The sequence below is a fragment of the Ursus arctos genome, unplaced genomic scaffold, assembly GCF_023065955.2.
Source record: "Ursus arctos isolate Adak ecotype North America unplaced genomic scaffold, UrsArc2.0 scaffold_5, whole genome shotgun sequence".
Classification (NCBI taxonomy): domain Eukaryota; kingdom Metazoa; phylum Chordata; class Mammalia; order Carnivora; family Ursidae; genus Ursus; species Ursus arctos.
The window spans coordinates 13,703,722-13,726,762 of NW_026623067.1; the positions used below are offsets into that span (position 1 = coordinate 13,703,722).

General features: G+C 43.1%; 2 protein-coding genes across 2 annotated transcripts in view; both read right to left on the reverse strand.

Annotated features, from left to right (window-relative positions):
• MAML1 (mastermind like transcriptional coactivator 1) overlaps positions 1–3,283 on the reverse strand; it is a 41,402-nt gene extending 38,119 nt beyond the window's left edge. Inside the window, exon 1 of the mRNA XM_026507718.4 lies at positions 2,074–3,283. Coding sequence (XP_026363503.1) covers positions 2,074–2,427 — 354 coding nt within the window. The 5' untranslated portion in view covers positions 2,428–3,283. The remainder of the gene's footprint in view (positions 1–2,073) is intronic.
• Positions 3,284–4,993: 1,710 nt separating this feature from the next.
• Positions 4,994–23,041, reverse strand: part of CANX (calnexin) — a 31,886-nt gene continuing 13,838 nt past the window's right edge. The window contains exons 2-15 of the mRNA XM_026507719.4: positions 20,724–20,900; positions 20,396–20,469; positions 19,641–19,699; positions 19,065–19,206; positions 18,430–18,511; positions 17,719–17,911; positions 15,261–15,450; positions 12,442–12,555; positions 11,988–12,144; positions 10,864–11,079; positions 10,061–10,180; positions 9,057–9,183; positions 8,797–8,876; positions 4,994–6,912 (exon numbers count right to left, since the gene is read on the reverse strand). Of these exons, the coding sequence (XP_026363504.1) occupies positions 6,859–6,912; positions 8,797–8,876; positions 9,057–9,183; positions 10,061–10,180; positions 10,864–11,079; positions 11,988–12,144; positions 12,442–12,555; positions 15,261–15,450; positions 17,719–17,911; positions 18,430–18,511; positions 19,065–19,206; positions 19,641–19,699; positions 20,396–20,469; positions 20,724–20,897 (1,782 nt within the window). The 5' untranslated portion in view covers positions 20,898–20,900 and the 3' untranslated portion in view covers positions 4,994–6,858. The remainder of the gene's footprint in view (positions 6,913–8,796; positions 8,877–9,056; positions 9,184–10,060; positions 10,181–10,863; positions 11,080–11,987; positions 12,145–12,441; positions 12,556–15,260; positions 15,451–17,718; positions 17,912–18,429; positions 18,512–19,064; positions 19,207–19,640; positions 19,700–20,395; positions 20,470–20,723; positions 20,901–23,041) is intronic.

Sequence of the window (23,041 nt, forward strand, 5' to 3'; positions counted from 1 at the left end):
CCTCTCCATTTCTCTGTGCAAAGCTGTGCTCTCTCTCCAAGCCAAAGCCCTGTCCAGGCAAGGACACTCTCCTAGCTGAACTGAGTAAGCCATTAAAACACCACTGTTTTCTTAGTGACACTGATCTTCTGTTACTACGACCCCATTCCAAGGCCAAAGAGCTCAGCTAGAATCAGTTGTAGACTGAAGTGAAAAGGGTCCCCCTTCCTAAGAGGGAGGCGGAAGAGCACTTCCACTCTGAAGTTTAAATTCATGAAATCCATGGGTCAAAGTTTAATGTGAGAGGACATCAACATAACATGGCACAACTGATCGGGCTCTAAAACCCGAAGGAATGACTGACAAGCCAGAGTCAAGTTCTAACACACTCAGAATTAATTTCTCTTCAAACAGCATGCCTCATTTCTTTCTAGTAAATCAGGACTAAAAATAACATAGGGGGTCTAAGCTCTTACTTTCTTTAAACAAATTGAATCACTACTCATATACCTTCTACAGGGTGTTCAAGGCAACTATTTGAGTTTAAAACTAGGATTTTTATGAGCTCTCATTGTTTACTTAAATTGGAATGACCACCCACTACTCTTAAAAGCTTTCCTTAAAACAGGAGTTGTTAGTAAATGTGGCTCATGAAATTAAGCCATTTTACTTTTTGAGATTAGTGCATAAGAGGACAGATGACTTAGTGAGGTACTACAAAGTTTAATACCAATCACTCAACAAACATGTGCTGAGGGCCTAAGCTGTGCACAGGACTCAGAGCCAAACTCCTTCCTGCCTCCCGGGGCTTACAGTCTAGGTGGCAAGACGTGACCTAAAGCAGACCACTATGTGCTAAAAATAAAGAGCACAGATCATACCTTTTCTAAATGTTTTCACAAAGAAGACTCCGATTGTGGGCTAGGGTGGTCAGAAACTAGCTTTAAAGAAGAGGAAGATGACCTGAAGGATGGCAGGATTCTGAAAAGGGAGAAGGGTTCTGTGGGCAGCAGCCTCTCTGTTTATGAAATATTTCCACATCCGCACTCACTGGAGTCTTGTAAGAACCCTGGAGGATAAGAAGATGAACAACATCCACACTTTACAGACGGAAAAAGTGAGGTTCAGAAGGCTGGACGAGTGCCTACGATAAGCAATGAAATGTCCAGCAGCCCCGTGTAGGAGAGAATAAGGAAAAGAATTCCACCAAGCATTGGACCTGTGGAGGCAGAACATTTAGAGAGGAAGAAAGACCAAAGACTAGTTAAGGAAGAGCACAGCAATAGCCTAGTGAGAGGTAATAAAGGCACAAATTTAAACAACACAAAGAACAAACTAGACTTGTAACACTTGTTTTAAACTTTAAATCACCACGAAAACAACAACAACAACAACAACTAATTCTTATTATCTTCCTTTTATAAATCAGTTTCAGGAAGGTAAATCTCTACCCAACAAATTCTCTAACACCATCAGAGATTTTTCAAGAGGCTTATAAATGAAAACGGAAATTGTCAACAATATTGCTGGAATCTCAAGTTCACACATTTCTGGGCTGCCTAAACAAGCAATACTTTCTTTGCAACTCAATGAGCAGTATTATGCCTTTTACTACGATTTCCCAAGATTTTTGGATTTTTCCATTCAGAAGTTTAATTTGGACAACTGCGGATCGACTTATTTCCATACGTAAGACCTGACTCTTCAAAGAGCAAGGACCTTACAAATATTCGCAGAATAAATCAGGCCACTATCAGAGGCAACTCTATGCCAGTCTGTTCCCCAGAAAAGTTACCAAAAATTCGGAATCAAGCCTGGAAGAACCACCTTTCAGCCACCGTTCCCCAACCTCCCCAGCCTCCCCAGCCTCCCCAGCCGGGGGCCTTAATGAAAGTACGGTCCTTACGGTCCTGTTCTCCCAAAGTGAATGCCACAGGGCCATTTCCCGCAGATGACAACCTCTCAGTCCCTGCCATGTCAGCCTCCCCCGAGCCAGACCGGAGGAGTTGCGGGCACCGGGGAAGCCTCCAGGCTGCCGGGCGGCGTCAGGGGCAGCGTCTCCCCGACAGGGGCTGCTCCCCACGCCCTACTCACCGCGACGGGGCGGCCGTGCTCGGGGCCGTCGGCCGCGTCGAGACGCGGGGCCGAGGCCGGCGCGGCGGATGCCGGGGCGGCGGCGGGCGCCGGAGCCGGGGCGGCGGCCGGGGCCGGGGCGGGTGGCTGCCGGTGCTTGCCGGCGCGCTTGGCTTTGGCCTGGATGCAGCGCTGGTGCAGGGCGAAGGTGTGCTGGCGCTCGAGCTCCAGGCGCTCGGGCGACACGGCCTCGTAGCGGGCCTCGCAGGTGCTGTGGTGGCGCCGGCACAGCTCGATGCGCCGGCGGAGGCGCTCCATGACCGCGCTGTGCCGCGGCAGCGCGAACTCCGCCATGGGGCAGGTGGGCAGCACCATGGGCCGCGGGCTGCACGGGCCGGGCCCGGGGCGGGCCTCTCGGGGCCGGCTGGCACTGCGGGCTCCGCTCCCCGCCGGCGGCCCGGCCGCCTCACGGCAGCGCCATGGCCCCGCGGGCTGCGGAGCGAGCTCCCGCGCGGCGGCGGGTCTTTCTCGGGCCCCGTTCGGCCCGACCCGGGCCGGCGCTCGCTGCCCACCTCAGGCTTCGGCCTGTCCCCGCCGGCCCGGCCCCATTGTTTTCCGCGCCGCCGCCGCCGCCATCTTAAAATTGTTTTCAGGGCTCTCGGAAGAGGGCGGGGCCCCGGCAGGCGACCCCCGCGTCACGGCTGATGAGCAGGCACTGCGGCCAATCAGAGGAGGAAGAGCGGGCCGCCCGAGGGGCGGGGGCGAGCACGCAAGAGGCGCGCTGGGGCTCCCGAGCCGGAGTTTAAAAGGAACTCTCAAGTGAGGGGCGGAGGGAAGTCCCTGGGCGGGCCTCAGTGCGGGGCACAGGGCTAAGTATGACCGACGGGAGCCGGTCCTAAACGCCACCCCTTGCCGGCAGGCCCTTCCGGGCCCGCGGAGGAAAGGGGCAGTCCGCGCGGCGTAGCCTAACCGCCCGACCCGGACGCCTGCCTGGCACTACAGCGCTTCACCATTTTCTTCCCCTGCAGCCTTTGAGATGTTTTCATAAACTCAAAAGTAGCCACGCTTTTTCAATGTCAGCTGTTTTTCGACCGCATTCCTTACATCCGGCCTCATAAATGGTCGGAATTGTCCACGAGTGAGCTGGAGGAGGCTTCCTCTTTCACCATTCTGAATCACTGGGGCTGTCAGTTTCTACCTAATACAAAAGTTTGAACAAGTTTCAAAAATACTACTTAAGAAGAAAAAAAAAAAAAGGCAGATGCGAAGAGGAGGGTGTGAGGAAGAATCGAGCTAGCTCCATTAGTGGGGACTAGAACTTGTATAGGATGCTGCTTCAGCCAAAAACCAGGGAGCCTGGCCTGCCATTTAAGGACGGTGGCTTAGGTAAAATTGAGTCAACAAAATGCAACCAGAGACAATTACGTTTGAGTATTATAACCAGTAGGCATAGGGGGTGGGAGACCGGGGGGGGGGGGGCGGGAAACAGGAGCAATGACTCAGTACTAAAACTAGGTAACTAAGCCTGCGTTGGCCCAAGAGATACGAAAAACAGTCATGGGCACCCTAATTGCTAAAAAGTTAAACAGGAGGTGCCAGGACCACCAACAGCTCGAACATTTGTTACAGTAACTTTTTACTAGGGCTCACAAAAATATTTTAAAATCAGAAGGAAAAAGAAAATGAGTTCTTATTCAAGTAGTATTTGTTTTTATACAGATGCAGTAAAAAATAAATTCAAGCGGCCCAAGGCAAAAGTGCCTAGAGCCCCATCAATTGTTCTGCTTTTTTTCCAGTCTTCATATATTTTACATTAGAATTAAACTATTTTCTAATAGGGGAGATAATAGTAACTAAGAGTACTACTACACTGTGTACTTCTCTTCTAGTAAGGGATCCAAAAGCCTATATGGCACATATTTAAGACGTTTTGGCCTAACTTTCAAAAACATCCCTGAAATACGTAAGAATATGTAAAAGTGGAGTCTGATTCTGAACATTCTCTAATAAAAATTTAAAAGTTCAATGGCTCCCATACATCTTAAAGAATATTATCATAAAATCTTTTAAAGGGGTGGTGGGGCGCCTGGTTGGCTCAGTCAGTTAGGTGTCTGCCTTCGGCTCAGGTCCTGATCCCGGGGTCCTGGGATCGAGCCCCGTGTCAGGTTCCCTGCTCAGCAGAGACCCTGCTTCTCCCTCTCCCGCTCCCTCTGCTTGTGCTCGCTCTGTCAAATAAATAAAATCTCAAAAAAAAAAAAAGATTATGTACAAATTACTGTCCCCCCTTCTGAGCTGCTATCCCTATTATAAAACAAACTGCTGACCCCCAATCCACCAGAAAAAGGCAGAATTTACACAGAATTGATTGGATCAAATTCACATGGTGACATGAACTAATTACTCAACCGTCCACATTCTCTGCAGTAAAACACTTGAAAGTTACCATGAAGAAGTTCAGTCAAAAGCAGACACTTAACACAGGGCTTTAATGTAATACCATTTAGTGACGTGACAATTTGAGAAAAATGGAGAGTATTTTGTGGATAAGAGAAATCGAGGATCACATCTGATGGAGTGGGCATTTTACAACACTGTGACAGACAGCCAGCACGTAGAACTATTACGTAAGTGCATTTTAAGAGCTAAACACTGCTGGTCACTCATTAATGTGTCAGACATTTAATCAGAAGGCTGCACCTTCAACAAAGAATGAAAAAGAGAACCAAGGAAAGACTTTTGTTTTGTTTTTCTTTTGACAATCTTGGCTAAAGGATCCTGGAAAGGCAAATGAACACTCTAATTTATACTTGTCATTCCACAGCTCAGCTGGAAAAAACTGTTAAGTGAGACATGAGATGTAACATCAATGGACAGTGAGGAAGGCAGGTTGCTGGAAATTTACTTCACACACATTTACTTCAAGGAGAAACCTGCAGACGTATTTTCAGGTCTTGCTAAGTAACTGTTTATTTGCACTCAATACATTTGGGAAAGTCTGCTACATAGCTAAGGTCACTGTGACCACAGAACAACAGATGAAAAGGATAAAGCACTGAACAGCAAGAAAAAATTCATCCCACCCTCATAAGAATTTCAGTGAACCAGTAAAAAATTGAAGATAAACAAAATAAACAGATACAGCCTTCATCTTTTACGAATATACTTCCTCCCCAAATCTCCCCAATATAAACACTTTGGAGTGTTTATATATTCAGTGCAAGAAACAGTATCATCGGTACATTTGAAACACCTCTGAAGAAAGAATAAAGCTAAAACAATTCTGAATACATTTCAGTGTGGTGTAATAATGATATTACACTATAGTGATGGGGGAGAGGCTCTGATAGCACCCATCTGCATTCCACGTGAAAAAAAAAATCTAAAATCACTTTTTAAAGAATTCTACAAGCCACATACCCAAACAAAAAATTTTTTTCAACAGGACTGCTTTATCATGTAATTTAAGACACAAATGTTACATGAACTGCAAATGAAGACTCAAAAAGTTTAGCAGCTAAAAAGAAAAGAAAAAGAAAAAAAAAATTCAGATAATTCATGCTGTATGTCACTCCTCCCATAAATACTTTTAGCCTGTGTTCAATTACAGTCAATTCTGAATTGGCTCACCTCTGGCTTAGACTTCTCAAGTCTTTACACAGAGTAAAAGAAATGGATAAAAATGAAAGACAGTATTCTATCCTGTACTTTGACCCTGGAAAGGTGTGGGTCTGCTTAAAAAAGGAAGAAGAAACACACACTTAATCACAATAAAGCTGAACACTATGCGGAGCTTATAATCATTTTCAGCGACGGACTGCAAGCTGCGCTGTGAAGAAAATGCATAGCAGAGGAGAAAGCTGGGGGTCTGGGCAAACAGGGAAGGAAACAGTGTCAACACAGTGGAAGAAGTGATGAAAACACCGGCGTCTACTTGGGAGCTCCCAGGCCCTGGGAGCATTCCTTAAACAGCCACCTGCTCTGGAAGGCTGGAGCCCAGACTCTCCCAGTTTGGGAAGCATGACTGCCCGAGTGCCACCTTATGCCACCTCCTCCACTGACTGCAAAGCTGTCTGGGAACGGAGCTGTCCCAAGGGCAACAGAACACACGCACGGTACAGTCTAACCAACATCAAGAGGAAAAGTTTCTTCTTTCTGTATGTCTATTTTTAATACAACTGAAACAGAACCTTTACATAAATTTGGGGTTCCATCCAATCCATCTCCTCAGTTTCCTTAGGAGGAACTAGGTGATGGAAGCAAGCGAAACAAGATTATAACCACAAACAACTGCACTTTCAACATGATTATCAATTTTAAGGGACAGAGAACACCTGAATGTTTCGTAATACCAAACTTAAACAAATTTGGTTATGAAAACTGCAATTCATCCCCCTAACATTTCTAAAGGTCGGTGTTATTTCTGCATGGACAGATTAATATGTTAAATTAAGCCAAGATTTCAAAGACTGGCAAAGTTCTATCACTCTAGTTTAAAAAACAAAGATGTTTAAAAAACCAAAAACAAAAAACAAAATACAAGTTAGTTGCTTCATGTTACATTTCACAACCATTCGTGTTATATGCTTTCTTTCTACAGAAACAGGGTCCTTTATGTCACAACTGCAAGTACTGACTGCTTAGATGTTTACAATTACACGGGCTAGTGTTCGACTGGAACCTGTCGATGGTGACGTCTGGAGGTTTTTCTGAGTTTCAACCTAAGGTGTGCCAGGCCCTCTCCTAGGACCACGCTTGCAGGGGAAGGGGAGGGAGAGGGAATCACAGATCAAGTTCTTTAAGATTGTTTCACTCTCTTCGCGGCTTTCTGTTTCTTGGTGATCTGTTCAAAATTTCATCCTCCTGTTGGTTGAAAAAATAAGAAATTCACGACAATTAGCATGCTTTAAACAAGTTAAAACTTCCCCAAGCTTTCAAGATCAGCCAGGCTGAGGGTAACCCATCTGAGGAAAACACCAGAGAAGAAAAATGATTAGAAGAAAATGCACCAAAGACAACGATTGTCTCAGAGGTGGCAGGGCTCTCTGTGCTCTAATTTAGTCCGTATTGTTTTCTATAAACATCCACTTCCCTCAAACTAACCCATCAACATTTTCTGTAAAAAGGACCAGATGCCATGCTTTCCCACGTGATCTCGCTCAATCCTGAATAACTGAACCTACTGGCCTGTGGGCACCTTAGCCCCACTCTGAGGCTGAGAAAGCTAGAATCTCAGGGGGTGGAAGACTATCCCAGCAGAGCCGCACACAACGGTCAAGACTGTCAGCCCAGGGCTCCTTCTGCTCTACAGCTCGACGTCTTACTCTCTGAGGAAGACTGGGGAATATAAAATCAGTGTGTGAGACCGGTCCCTACCCGAAAGAAGTTGAAAGTTTACACTGTAGTTGAAACAGAATATAGCCACAGAAGATATAAACAGCATTGACCTTTACTGATGGAGGGGCAGGCGTAGAAGCTGGGATGGAAACTGGGTAGGGTTTTCCAGGAAGGAGCAGACTGAAACAGAGTAGTGCTTGGAAAACAGCCCCAAGAAAGGTATAGATTATTCTCTTTCCCTCAAACGTCCTATCCAATCCACCTGAAATCTGGACCCAAAAGCCCAGTGAGTGCTCACACTCTCCTCTCCTATCACCCTGCTCAGAGCCACCGCATCTTGCGTGCATTAAAACAGCAGCCTTCTAACTGGTCTCGTTGGTTCTCCCTGGTCTGTAGAAAACACAGCAGCCAGCATAATCAGGTCCTGTCATTCTTGTGCCCCAAAGCCTGCGGTGGCTGCCCAGTTCACAGGAGGAGAAGCCAAGCCCACACCAGGGCCTGGAAGGCCCCACCCAATCTGGAGCCTTCCCCACCCTCCTTTTCTCTGCCCCTCACTCTACTGGCCACATGGTCTTCTACTACTTTAGGCCTCCGTACTGGCTGTCGTCTCGGCCAGGAATGTTCTTCCCATGGACAGCTCTATGGCAAGTCCTTTATCTCCTTCAGGTCTGCCCCAGGGTCACCTCTTCAACAAGGCCTACCATCTCTAACACTGCAACCCACCCCACACATCCAGTACTTCCAATACCTTTTCCTGTCCTACTTTTATTTTTCAGGGCCTATCACTTCCTAACATACTATTCATTTACTTCCTTATAACCCTACTGCTTATTGTCTGTATCCTCCCACTGGAACTTAAGGCTCCCCAGAGGAAGGGTATCTTTGTCTTGTTCACTGACAATCTGCCACCCATCATGGGCGCTCCATAAATATTTGTTGAATGAACAAATCCATGAGCAACAGGGACAAAAATTTTAGAATACAATGAAATCATTATTCAAGAAATACTTTTTTCCCCCTCCTAACCACTAGACCACCAGGGAAGGAAATACTTTTTCAGGGCACAGTGAGGAGAGAGAGAGAGGAGACAGACATGTTGAATAATAACCTGAAGTTACCATCTTCACAAACATTCTATTGGTTTTCCCCTGAAACCTTCTGCTTATTCCAGAAAACCATCTGCAGCACAGAAAAATACTTCTGAGATTCAGATGTAGTTTAAAATGATCCAAGGGAATGTGTACCTGTGTTGCTAAGAATTCCACTTTTACAAAATTAATTCTCGCAGATTTTTTTTTTTTTTTTTTTACTGCCACAGCCCATTAAAATTACCCTCTGAAAAAAGCGCCTACTTAAAGGCACCTTCCCCCGAGCTGCCTGGGCTGGAAAACGTACTCCCCCTTCTGTTACCTCTGCTTTAGGTTTCCTGTCGTCCTCCTCCTGACTGGCAGTGCCACCGTCTTCTTCAGCATCACTTTTCTGCTTCTCTTCTGAGACAAAGACCAAAAGTACAACAAACTGAGCAAAACCTCGTACTTGTTTTGGATGATGAGACCAGCAGCCTTAGAACACAACCTCTGGAGTCGAGGGCAATCTTTATCATAACTTGCTTCTGAGTCTGAAACGCCTTAGGGTCTTGGCCTAAAGCAGATATGCTGGGGTCTACTTACCAAGTTTTTCTTCGCCCTCCTCCTCCTCGTCTCCCTTGTCCTTTTCCTCTTCCTTTTCTTCTTCTTCCTCCTTCACATCTGGTTGAGGAGCATCGGTCTTCTTGTACTCCGCGGGGCTAGACTGTTTCTGAAATATTCCCCCGAGTGCACCAGTTTTGTTCACATCTTTAGGTACTACATCACCATATAATTACTGAGTGCCTATGAAAAAGTTCTGCACGAGGCCATATACTGGCATAAATAAAAATGGTAAGACGGAATTCCCGCCCTGAGAGCTTTCTCTTCAGTGAGCATGTGTGTGGGGGTCAAAGGCAGAAGGAACAGTAAGAACCAAGGGGTGAGGGAGGAACATGCAGATTTAAACAGTCAAGATGACTGAGGCAGAGACACGCAGACAGAAACGTGGTGGGGGAGAAGGCTGAAGAAGGAACTTTGGGGCTCAGGTTACAAAACATATCGAATGCAGGGTGAAACACAATCCTCATTTAATAGGAGAGCGCCTAAGCAAAATTCTCTTTCCTGGTTTTTGGACTGCATACAACAAAGACTAAACAAGAAAGACTTTACAATAAGGCTGGATTTCCCACCCCCCACATGTATTTTTTTGGGGGAAAGTAGGGATGCAGAGGGAAGAATGGATAATGAAAAAAATCAAAGACTGAATTATAAAGTGTTTGAATACAAACAGCTATGCCAAGGAGGAAAAGCTGGTTTGGGCCCAGATGGCTGGTTTTGTATCTAAGTTGTTGCGTTTTTTATTTTTGTTTTCCAGAAAACTGCTGCCAAATATTAGGCAAGAGTAATACAGCAGGCTTAACTACTACTAGACACTGAAGGGCTGTAAATCCTGCTCCCATCTGGGCACAATAAATGGCCACTGAGACCAGTGAGTAAGGTTTCAGATGTAGCCCAGTCGTTACTGAGAAAACCTGAGGCAACGGATCTTAGTTATACTAATATAAAAAGAGTTCTTTTTAAAAGTGACTGAACAGAAAAACTCCTACCTTTCCAGAGCAGCAGAAGAGGATAACGAGAAACACAGGCAGAGCTACGGTCAAAATGTAGACCACCCAGAGCCATGGGCGCTCCTCGGCGGCCTCAATCATCTGCCCCACTACACCTGGCTGAAAAACAGGACAGGACAGATTTCAGGTCCTTGGTTTGGACACCAAATATAGGCTGCACTGTCCCTCTGTTCAATTTCTGCCTGGCACTACTCAGGCTCCTCCTTTGTCAAAGGGTTGGAGCCAAGATATTCATACAACAGAAAAAGGAAATAAGAGAAAAGCCTCCACTTCCCCCCCACTCTTATCATCAAGGTGATTTCCCTTTCACGGATGTGAACACGGGTTTCTTAATCGCCTGCCAGAGGCCCCCTTAACCTCAGGGCCAGTGAATAAAGAATTTCTTGATCTCAGTATCTCTGGCTCTCCCACTCACAGCCTGGCCTTGTGGCCAATTGTGCGAAAATGGCAATATACTGGTAAACCAAGATTAAACATTTAAGAGTGCATTAAAATACCCTAAACGGCAAATTTTGTTAAACATACTTCAGCACATTAATAAAAAAAAAAAAAAATTACCCTACCCATAACACAAATAGGGAATCTAAAGCCATTGCATTAGACTAATGAAATCATGTCCAAACACCCAGTATTTTGTCTTTAGCAGGCACCCGGTCATACGTTTTATACCAATATTCTCAAGTAAGGGAAAAGCAAATCCTAGAAGATAGCCTGCCACAAAAGGAACGATTTGTCACCAGCAATGCCAGACATAAACGCGTAAGCAGCAAGTGAGCACGAACCTCGGCAGCCCCGTCAGCAGCTTTCTTCAGACCCCATCCGTCATTGGCCCAATCATCAACTACTCTTCGATCCCCGCACACAATAAAGTTGTCAAAAAAAATGTCTGAGGTCATGGACCACAGTTCCAAACCGATAGCGCTAAAAGGAGTCATTTTGAAAGGTTCCAGATCTTCAAAGAAATCCGGATTTGGTATTTTCCGGGGCTTCCAGATTCCCTAGAGAAAAAAAAATGTATTTTTTAAAACATTTCAGATAAAGAACGACGCAAGCGTATGGTGAACCTAAGTAAGAATTAAAACGAATTCTGCATGATCAGTGAAGGGAAGTACTGCCTTCGTAAAACATAACTGAGTACCAGGGAGAAAACGATGAAGATGTCTGGACTCCAACTACTTTCGATTTCTAACCTCGGCCCTGCCCTTGACCCAAACCAACACCTCGCTCTGCCTGGCACATTCCAACAGACTCTTATCAACGAATGGCCTTGAACAAGCACAGGCTTGCTCAGTGGTGATTTGCAATGTACGTGACCTTCAACCAGCAACTGTTCTTCTTGATAACTAGCTAGAGGAATAGTTACCACATATACCCAGACATGCGCGAGGGTGATCAGTGCAGTAAAGACTCTGAAAGCAAAAAGGGTGGAAGGCAATCCACCCAAATGGCCATCCACAGAACAGCTAAAGGGTGGTTTTAATTAAAAGGCAATTTTAATTTATCTTATTGCTTGACTGCACAACTAAAAATACACTTACAAACAGAAAAGTATATACACAGTAATATGCACAGAGACACACACCCACCCATACCTTACATTTGAAAGGGAGACAGGAACGCCTGAGGGGCTGTCGGTTGAACGTCTGACTCTTGATCGTGATCTCAGGGTCGTGATCTCAGGGTCTTGAGATCCAGCCCCATGTCAGGCTCCACGCTCAGCACGGAGTTGGCCTACCACTCTCTCTCCCTCTCCTACCCCTCCCCACCACACTTCAGGCATCCCTGAAGTTTGTTTTTAATTCAAATGTTTGAATACAGTGATCAACCAACGTAGCCTCACTATAGACAAAACTTCTATCCAAACAAACAGATCGATGAGGCAACTCAACCATCAGGAGGCACAAACCTGGTAGTTAGGATTGTCAATCATGGGAGGCTTCCATTTGCCCTTATAATTAGGGTTGTCAATCATAGGTCGCTGCCAGACACCACACCCAGGGGCCGACTCACACTTAGGGTTGGCAATCTGAGGAGCCTCCCATTCTCCATCCATATCTTCATCCCTGTGGAGATACAAACAAATTGCAAATGGATTCCGTGATGCAGGCCTTGGACGGCCATGCCAGGACTCCCCTGACATCCTGCAGTAACGCTTTCAGTGTCATCCTGTGACCCTAGAGTATCATCTCGTCCCCACATTTCCAGGAACAAGGGTTTTCATGACAGAAGCATTAAAGACAAACGGGTAATTAGATCTGTTGGGCTCTACACTTAAAGTTGGATACTTGGCTATATGTAATCATTAACTTTTACTTCACTAAAAAAAGCAGGTAATTTAAAAAGTTAACTGAAGCTCTCACCAATCCTCCGGCTTCTCTGCATCTGGATCGGGTACATATTCGGGCTCATCATCCAACCAGCCCTCAGGCTTTGTAGCGTCTTCATCTGGAATCTTAGCTGGGGCATCTTCATCCCTGAAACACAAAAGAAAAAGCTAGTTATGACAACACTGACCGCAGAATCACTATGAGATCTCACTTTATGAATCTGAAACAGGGCAATCTGAAAAGATCTCAGTCGTGCTTAATCTCAAAATTTAAAATAATTCCTTCTAGAAAATAGAAGAGAAAAATTCATTCATCTGACAGTGGTCTAGTATTCAGGATACATAGAGAGCTCTGACAATTCAATAATAAAAAGACAACCCAACTTAAACACGGGCAAAGAATGCGAATAGACATTTCTCCAAAGATACACAAAGGGCCGATAAGCACATGAAATGATGTGTAATGTTGTTAGCCTTCAGGGAAATGCAAATCAAAGCCACAATAAGATATCACTTCACACCCACTAGGATGGCTATAAGAAAAATGACCGATAAAAACAAGGGCTGGGGAGGATGTGGAGAAACAAGAACTCTCGTAACGTCACTGAAAAATAAAACAGCAGCAATTTTGCTCCAAGAGCAATGAAAATGTAGAACCACCCCAAACCTGTAATGACTGTTCATAGCAGCATGATTCATAACCATTGCCAAAACAGGGAAACCACCTAACCGTCAGTCCACGAGGAATGGATAAAGTGTGGCAGTATCTACACAATGGAGTATTATTCGCTCAGAAAGAGGAATGAGGGGCGCCTGGGTGGCATAGTGGTTGAGCTCCTTCCTTCGGCTCAGGGCGTGATCCCAGTGTTATGGGATCAAGCCCCACATCAGGCTCCTCCGCTACGAGCCTGCTTCTTCCTCTCCCACTCCCCCTGCTTGTGTTCCCTCTCTCGCTGGCTGTCTCTATCTCTATCAAATAAATAAATAAAATCTTTAAAAAAAAAAAAAAAAAAGAGGAATGAGCATTGACACATGCTTCAACATGGATGAACCCTAAAGACATGCTAAGTGACTGAAGCCAGACACGGAAGGTCATATATTACAGTATGCTACGTCCAGAATAGGTTAAGCCATAGAGACAGAAAGTAGCTTAGTGACTGCTGAGGGGCTGGTGGAAGGGGGAAACAGGAAGTAACTGCTTAATGGCTATGGGCTTCTTTTTGGGTGATACAAATGTTCTGGAATTAGGCAGTGGGGATGGTTGCACAATACTGTGAATATACTGAATTGCTGAATTGTACCAATTAACAGGGTGGATTTTAGTATGTGAATTGTAACTCAAACAATTAAAATAAAAGTTCACGAAGAAGTAACTAATTTCAAAGTTTTACAGTTACTATGTAACAGTGCCACATTAACTGGTAAGCAAAGACATCTTCTATCCTCAGTAAGGATTATGCTTCTTTCTGACCCATGCTTGTTTTAAATTAACTGCATGAGAACATCGTATGACATTGTATAACATTCAGCTCGCCCTTTTAATGAAGCTAAACATTCACACTCCCACCCCCAAAACAGAACAGCTAGTTAAGGGGTACTATACTGAAATAGGCCAAGTCCCGATCGGTGTTCACGAATACACAAGTAAATTCAGCGTTTACACTAGTGCAGCATAAAAGTTCATGTACACATATTTAAGGAAGGAAAAACATCAGCTAGAATTTAGCTGCTTTGTGTCACTTCTCGACATTCCTGAAAGTCACTGTATCGGAGTTCAAACACAGCCATAAACAACAGTACAACCCTGTTTTCATTTTTATCACTCTCCAATTCGTACCCTACAAGAAAGGCTATACAGCATATACTCAAGGTCACTCACACATCAAGCTCACTCCTACTCCTTCACTTTTTTTACACGCTGTTCTTCCTCAGCTGGGAATACCATTTCCCATCTTCACCACTTGCCTGACTTCTTACTCCACTTCCAAGTTCAGTTTGACTTGCCCTGCTCCAAGAAACTGCCCCTGGACCAGGTATACCTGGTGCTCTGGTCACCTACTAACACCTACTATCAGATCACTCACTACGTGCATGCCAACTTCGCCTACCTCACAACTGGACTGAGAGCCATGTGGGCAGCTGGTATCCCTGTGGCTTTGTATTCCACTGCCCAAAACAGGGCAGAGATGTCTTGAGTGTTATTTAAATGGGGAAAAGGTCATTTTTCAAATTAAAATTTAAAATTTCGGGGCACCTGGGTGGCTCAGTCGGTTAAGCATCTGCCTTTGGCTCAGGTCATGATCTTAGGGTCCTGGGATCAAGCCCCACATCGGGCTCCCTGCTCAGTGGGGAGTCTGCTTCTCCCTCTCCCTCCCGACCCTCCCCCTGGCGTGTGCACATGCACATGTACATTCTCTCTCTCAGTAAATAAAATCGAGTAGGGAGCCCGATGCGGGCTTGATCCCAGAACCCTGAGATCATGACCTGAGCCAAAGGCAGATGCGTAACCGACTGAGCCGCCCAGGTGCCCTAAAATCTTTTAAAAAAATAAATAAAATAAAATTTCAAGACTTTTAAATGTGAATTCATAAAAGTACTGGAAGGGCCAGGCCAAGAAAGGTTCTGCTACAAACCAACCATGTTACCACAGCAAACTCTATCATCAATTTCAGCATTTTGTGGCTTGTTAAACAGTATTAGGCAATCCAGATAACCACTATGGCCCCTTTTCAGCTATAGTGGTCTCCGTTTTTCCTACCATTTAGACAGCATCATAGATTATCGAAATTATGAGATCTTAGCCAACATTCAGTTGCTTAAGCCACGTGGAACATATGTTCTGCAAAGACTCACCAGTCATCTGGTTTGACAGCATCGGGATCTGGTATTTTTGGTCTTTCATCCCAATCCTCAGGCTTCTGGTCTTCTGGGTCCTCAATTTCACGGGAAGGATTTACAGGAGGAGTCATGTCATTCAGCAAATTTCCACTATTCACAACAGACTGGTCCACTAATATTTCAAAACTATTATCTGGATTCAAGACTAAAAGAAATTAAATGCAATTAAAAAAATAAATTAACCACTCATTCCCCAAGCTCTCTTTACCACAGTAGAAGATCGTATTTCTAATAGAAAACCGAAGCACAGAGTAATGACCTAGGGGTGTTAGAGGAAGAACATGGTCCTGGAGCCTTGTGTAAGTTAACTCTCTTTTCCTTATCTATAAATCCTAAATGCTAGTTCCTCAGGATTTTTGAACTAAAACAAACGATACATAAAATTTAAAATGCCAGAAGACTTTACTTACGGACATTCAAAACATCAAATACCAAAGGTATATAAACTAACGTAATAACGGTCTGACACAAATGGTTACACACCAGTCAACAGGCAAATAAGTTTATTATAACCACTGCCCCCCAGCAAAAACAAAAAACAAAACAAAAAAACAAGAAACCATTTCCTCATTTTTTGAATTGGTACTACTACCACCTGTGTTACCAAAATTTCAAGTACACAAGCTTTTCATTTTAATAAACCACATGTCTACTTATGGTTGTACTTCTGGAGTCCAGTGGTACTTTAAAAGTATCTTAAGTGAGACTTACTCTTAAGGCCTGGATCCCACACCTAAATGTCTCACAGGCAACTGACTAGGTCCCAGCACATCCAGAATACTACGGAAAGCAAGGAGCGCCTATGCCACTGACCTCAGTGATAATGAAGACCAGCAGTGTTATCAGTCATATATACTCTCACAGAGAGATTCTTACACTTTTGTGAAAGGAGCAAGTGAAATAAGCACGTTCAACTTTTTAAAGATTTATTTGAAAAAGAGAGAGAAAGCGTGTGGAGGTATGCAAGGAGAGGGGCAGAGGGAGAGGAAAAGAGAGAATCCTCTAGCAAAATGGAGCCCGACGCAGAGCTCAATCCCATGACCCCAAGATCATGACCTAAGCTGACATCGAAAGTCAGCCGCTCAACCGACTAAGCCACCCAGGCGCCCCTAGCATGTTCAACTTTTAATAAAAAATTACACGTGTTGGGATGCCTGGGTGGCTCAGTCGGTTAAGCATCTGCTTTCGTGGCTAGGGTCATGATCCCAACATCCTGGGATCGAGTCCGGAGTCGGGCTCCCTGCTCAGCAGGGAGCCTGCTTCTCCCTCTACCTGCGGCTCCCCCTACTTGTGCTGTCTCTGAGACAAATGAATAAAATCTAGAAAAAAAAAAAAAAATATATATATATATATATATATATTACACGTTTATACACATACAGCCAAATACATATACTATAATGTTGATATTTCAGGTAATTTTAAACGTCTTTTGTTTTGCTTATTTCTAGCTTTTGAATTCTATATGGAGTATGTATTACTTTTGTTATAAAGAAAAAAAAATGGTTACTGTATTGTTTCGGAAAAAGGCATGTTCATATATGTTCAAACCAGCAGGAAAAGCTTCATTAAAATAAAAAACACATTCCAGGGGCCCCTGGGTGGGGGTGGCTCAGCTGGTTAAGCGGCTGGCTCTTGGTTTCAGCTCAGGTCCTAGTCTCGAGCCTATGCCAGGCTTTGCACTCAGTGCAGGGTGAGCTTGAGGATTTCTCTCTCTCTCTCTCCCCCTCTGCCCCTCCCCTCCCTCGCATGGTCTCTCTTTCTCAAAAATAAACAAATAAATCTTTAAAAAATAATAATAAAATAAAAAAGGCATTCCAATGTCCAAATGATTAAACTCAACTGTCTAGGGATGCCTAGATGGCTTAGTTAGTTAAGCATCTTGATCCCAGAGTCCTGGGATCGAGTCCTACATTGGGCTCCTTGCTCAGCAGGCAGTCTGCTTCTCCCTCTGCCCTACCATTCCCCCTGCTTGTGCTCTCTGACAAATAAATAAAACCTTAAAAAAAAAAACAACACACACACACCTCAACTGTCTAGGTACTGGAGCATCCAAAGCTCAACTGAAAGATAATTTGAAGAAACCATACATATATTTCTATTGTGTCCCATTATTTAATATGTTATCAACAAGAAAATCCACAATGGGAGAAAATGAGGGGAATCAGCAAAGCTCGTCATGGAACATAAAAGCTTACTCTTAAAACGGTCTCAAACCCCGCTTCTCAATTCAACCTATGGGAAAAGAAGCTTTTTTTAGTGCTAAGAAATTAAGTTCTTTTCACTGCTAAGATATTAAGTCAACAAAGACTCTTATCTGCAGGCTTGGGTCTTCTCCAGATGTACAATCTTTAAATTAAACAGATGATAAATGTATAGTGCCATAATAGCCCCAATTAGTATGTTTTCTTACTTAATGTATAAAGATGTGTTTTCTTATCAGTAAAATAGGTCTTCAGATCTGCGTCTGGCCTCTTAGCATGCTTTTCTTCATATACACCCGTTTTGGGGTTTTTGTGGCGGAAGATGAAGTGCAATTTATAGTCTTCTCCACATTTATCTGGACCAAACATAATCGTATAAGGGGTCTTGTCGTGGAACTGATCCTTCAGAAACAAAAATGAATTATTTTTAAGTGACTCAATCGAAGTGTTCAAAAGCAAACTTTCAAAGTGTGCTATTTCCTCTAATCAAATCCCCAGTAAATTTTTGGCACCTTAAAGAAAAAGCTGGTTCATTTATGAGGCTTATAGGAATAACCAGAAATTAGCTGGAAACTTTACATGAGGATATATGAACGTGCTTTAAAAAACAAAAAACAAGAAACAGAGTAATACATGTATCTAGATAGTTACTGCTTCTTCCATAGAACAAAGAAATAAGTTTGCCAAAACTAAAAATTACACAGAACAGAAATCAGGGATAAGGCACAACAGCTTTGAAATTCACATTTCAGATAAAAAGCAAAGAAGTGTCAAAGTCAATATTTCCAATCCTCTAAATATTTCAATTGTAGGAGAGGAGGCCTTCACTTTCCCAGGTCTTACAAGATTCTCTTTTCTTTTCTCTAAGATTCTTAAAAGACAACTGTGGGTGGCCACACAAGGAAACAGGAAGGACTTACCAGGTTGAGTTCTGGGGTTTTGGAAAGCAGTTTCACGTAGGCACCGCCACATTCTATTCCATTTTGGAAATTAACCTCATACCTGATTTCAAAGAGAAAAGCAGAAAACCATAAGGCATTTCGAAAGATCAAATTTCTTAATTTCTTAATTCCCCTTCCCCCCAATCTTGGTCACATGTTTTATCACAGATCATATCACATATCAAAATTCCATCTTCTGTCGTTTTTGAAGACTTTTTTTTTTTAAAGTCATTTCTACACCAACTAGGGCTCCAATGTACAACGTTAAGATCAAGAGTCGCACACTCTACGGATTGAGCCAGCGGGCACCCCTCATCTTCTATGGCGTTTGAATGGCTACTCAACCACCCACAGAACCAAATAAAACAAAACCTAAATGCGGATTCCCAGTACACACTTTTTACAAAATCCTGATCATCTGCTATCAGGAGAAAAATAAGTCAATCTGCTTCAAGAGAATTTACTGGGCAGGGAAAAACTGCTGGATGACAGATGCCTAAATACACTGTAAACCCGCCACGGTACCGTGTACTCATTCTTGTGATTTTTTTTTAGAGCAGAGTAATAATTTCCTGAGACCTGGGAAGTCTCTATCAAGCAAACGTGTCACTCACTGAACAATGAGAGGCTTGGTATCAAACATGAAGGGCTTGTTGAGCTTCGCAGAGATGGCGTGATGCTTGGCCCGAGACATCAGCACAAGCCCTTTATCACCTGGGAGCTTCGTTTCCTTCATTTCATCTACCTCCCACTTTCCTGCAAGACATCAGAAAAAAATTCCACTCCACTTCCTGATTAGACCTTTGACGAGCCCTTAAACAGTAACAAGCAAAACTCCAAGGTGGGCACATCTATCATCCTGGCCAATTTTTAACCAATTCCATTTACCTATGGCACACACGTGACAAGTACTAGGATCCAGTTTTTAAACCTGTAGCGTATTCACTTCATCTGTACCTGGAAAGACCTTCCATTTCCAACAGATACCACACCAGGTGACACACTACCTCTCCATTTGATGGTGTAAAGCAGTCAACAGATCTAATCCTATGAACACATAAGACAGCAAAGCTTCCAAGGAAAAATCTTAAAATGTACACATATTCTTTTCAAACCAGCCTTAAGAGACACTATAGAAAACACATGTGAAGTCTGTCTGCTAGTCTACGTAAATCAAATGGAACTCTCACCGTCATATTTGGCAATTTCATCATCAGTGTCATCTTTCTTGGCTTTGGATAAAATCCACCTGTAATTAAGACAAACCCCCAAAATAAGATTTAAATGACAGCTGGCCTGTGAAAAGAAACAACGTAAATACTAACAAAAGCAGGATCTATCCAACTCTTCTTAGGCCACTTAACCACTCTACTACTTTTAACTTTTAAATCTGCAGCACAAACTGTAATACATACTATTCAACTCACAAACCTGTAAGAAAAAGTACCAAACCCATGAAATAATTCCACTTTTTTTTTTTTTTTTTTAAGATTTTAGTTACTGAGAGAGAGTGAGCACACACAAGCGGGAGGGAGAGAGAGAATCTGAAGCAGACCATGCACTGAGCCGGGAGCCCGATGTGGGGCTCGATCCCATGACTGCGAGATCATGACATGAGCTAAAACCAAGAGTCAGACGCTTAACTGACTGAGCCACCCAGGAACCCCTCCACTTTTTTTAAGACTCAAGAGAAAAATATTTCTCAGTTCAAAAGAACAATATATAGGGTCAAGGGGGAAAGAGAAATGGAAATTAGACCCACATATTCTAAAAAACTTTTCCAAAATGGACATGTTCTAAACTCTCCTAAATGAGCACAATCACTGGGGACATAAAATATTTAAGACATTTTACCATACAAAATGCTATCCAAAAAGGAATCCACTATCACATCTTATTTACATGATGTTTGCCTCCAAGACATTTTTCCCTGAGAAACACTTACCCTGACAGAGTTCCTCTGTCAAAGGAATCAGCAAAATACACTTCCCCCGTTGGAACTGGAGCTTTATAGGTGACCTGTGTTAAATATAAAAATGTATCAAGCATTGCAATTTTCAGCATGATTCCCTTCTTGGTAAGATCTGCTTTCAATTATCCCAAATTTGTATAGCTGGCTCGTGAATCAATCTATATAATTTATCACTGGCAACATATAAGAAAGGCTGCTATTTTAGCTGACTTTGACTCCCCTTGGAAAAGGATTCAAATTTACCTTCGTCCTCTGACTGTCTCAAGAGGTAAAACAAAGAGATACAAAGACCACTTCCAACCTTTGGAGACGCAGGAGCGCTGGTATCTGGTTTTGATTTGGAGTCTTCTACCTCTTCAATAACATCATCGAGGTCATCCTCAATATCAATCATATCATCATCGTGTCCCTCATGAGCCTGAACAGCAGCAGTTCCCAAGACCAGTAACATACACAGCAACCACTTCCCTTCCATGATCTACACATAAAAAGAGAGTAAAATCCGCTAAATGTTCTTGCTTCCTTTTAAACATTTTGTAAAGATCACGGACCCCTCTCTTATTTTAAAATTATGGCTTTCAAATCAGAGCTAAAAGAACTTTATTGTGACTATTTCATTTTATAGATAAGGAAAGTGAGCCCAGAGAGATGAAGGGGTTTTCCTAAAATCAGTTAGTTAAAAGACTGAATTTCAAGAAAATTTCAAAATGAAACTCAAAATGATTGTCCCCATATAGCATATCACGTTGGCTACCGAGACCCAGGGTGTCCGAATGTAATCTCAAACTAATTTCTTGCATTTACAAAGAGTTTGACAATGGACAAAAGCCTCTTTCGTGTATTAATTTACAATGACATGGTAACAGAAGAGCTAAAGAGCCTCACGTTAAAGATTTAATGTAGATATTGTTCAAAGATCATCAAGGTTAGATATGGTTTTAAATTAGTGTCTTAAGCCTCAACAAAACTATTAAACCAAGGACCAGCTACTTTTATCTCTTATTTTTTAAACACTTAAGAGCCCTGTGTATTGGGGCGCCTGGGTGGCACAGTGGTTAAGCGCCTGCCTTCGGTTCAGGGCGTGATCCTGGCGTTATGGGATCGAGCCCCACATCAGGCTCCTCCGCTATGAGCCTGCTTCTTCCTCTCCCGCTCCCCCTGCTTGTGTTCCCTCTCTCGCTGGCTGTCTCTATCTCTGTCAAATAAATAAATAAAATCTTTAAAAAAAAAAAAAAAAGAGCCCTGTGTATTGTGTTAGACTGTCATGGGTGGTAGTGGGTCCTCTTTCCAAGGACCACCGATCGAAAGATATAAAAGCTGAGTCACATGGAGGTACAACACGATTCAATAGTATGTAGTACAGTTTCAGTTCTGCAAGGTGAAAGGAGTTCCAGAGATGGATGGAGGTGATGACTGCACAAGTATGTGAATATACTTTATGCCACAGAACTGTGCACTTAGTAATGGTTAAGACAGTAAATCAACAACAAAAATTAATCTTTAAAAAAGATAGTAAATCTTAATGTGTTTTTAATTCAACAAAAAAAGATTTAAGGAAAAAACCTGAGCTTAATATTTTTGGTCTCTTGTTTACAATGGAGACCTTTATTTCTCAGGCAAAATAAAAAACAAAAACAAAACAAAACAAAAAAACCAGAAGAAGAAAAGAAAGAAAACTGAAGGAGCTCCTTGATAAACTTTGAATGGCCCCAATTCATAACCAATGCTGCCATTTTGACTGAGTTTCTAGAAAAATGTAAATCAATTTATTCTAATGCTCAATTTAATGCCAAATTCCTTATAAACTCTATAATCCTTTATAGTGAGTAACCAAACACAAAGAACTAGATTTTCATGCATCACTAGTCGTATTTCTTTTTTTATGCATCTTAGGACTGTGTTCACAAAAAGAAAGAAGGTAGAGACTGGATTACTAATACTTAGCATTTAGTGCAGAAAATAAAAGTGCTAAATAAAATCACTTTATGAATGATTTTCCTTTCCTAGGACTGGTATTAGTTTTTAGAAAAAAATTCTTAATGTCAACATTCTGCTTCAGTTTCCTACATACTTAAAAAATACAAGTAATCTCTCATTTATTCACTGGCAAGACCTCTGTTTTCTGCAATGGCAAAGCAATATTCTGTTTGATTTACAACTTTCTCTCTGAAACTAAACAGGCTGACTCAACCCTTTTATCTAAATCAATTTTATACAACTCCCAAGTTCTCTCTCATAGAAACAAACCTGGGTGGCTCAGTCAGTTAAGCATCTGACTTTGGCTCAGGTCATAATCTCAGGGTCCTGGGATAGAGGCCAGCCTCAGCCTCCACGCTCAGCATGAAATCTGCCTGTCCCTCCCCTCTGCCCCTCCACCCCACTGGTGCGCAGGCTTTTTTCTTTTTAAAGATTTTATTTATTTTGAGAGACAGTGCACACAAGCAGGGGGGAGGGGGAGAGGGAGAGAGAGCATCTCAAGCAGACTCCACACTAAACATGGAGCCCCACGCGGGGCTCCATCTCAAGACCCTGAGATCATGACCTGAGCCAAAATCAAGAGTCGGAGGCTTAACTGACTGACCCACCCAGGTGTCCCTAAAAAAATAAAATCTAAAAAAA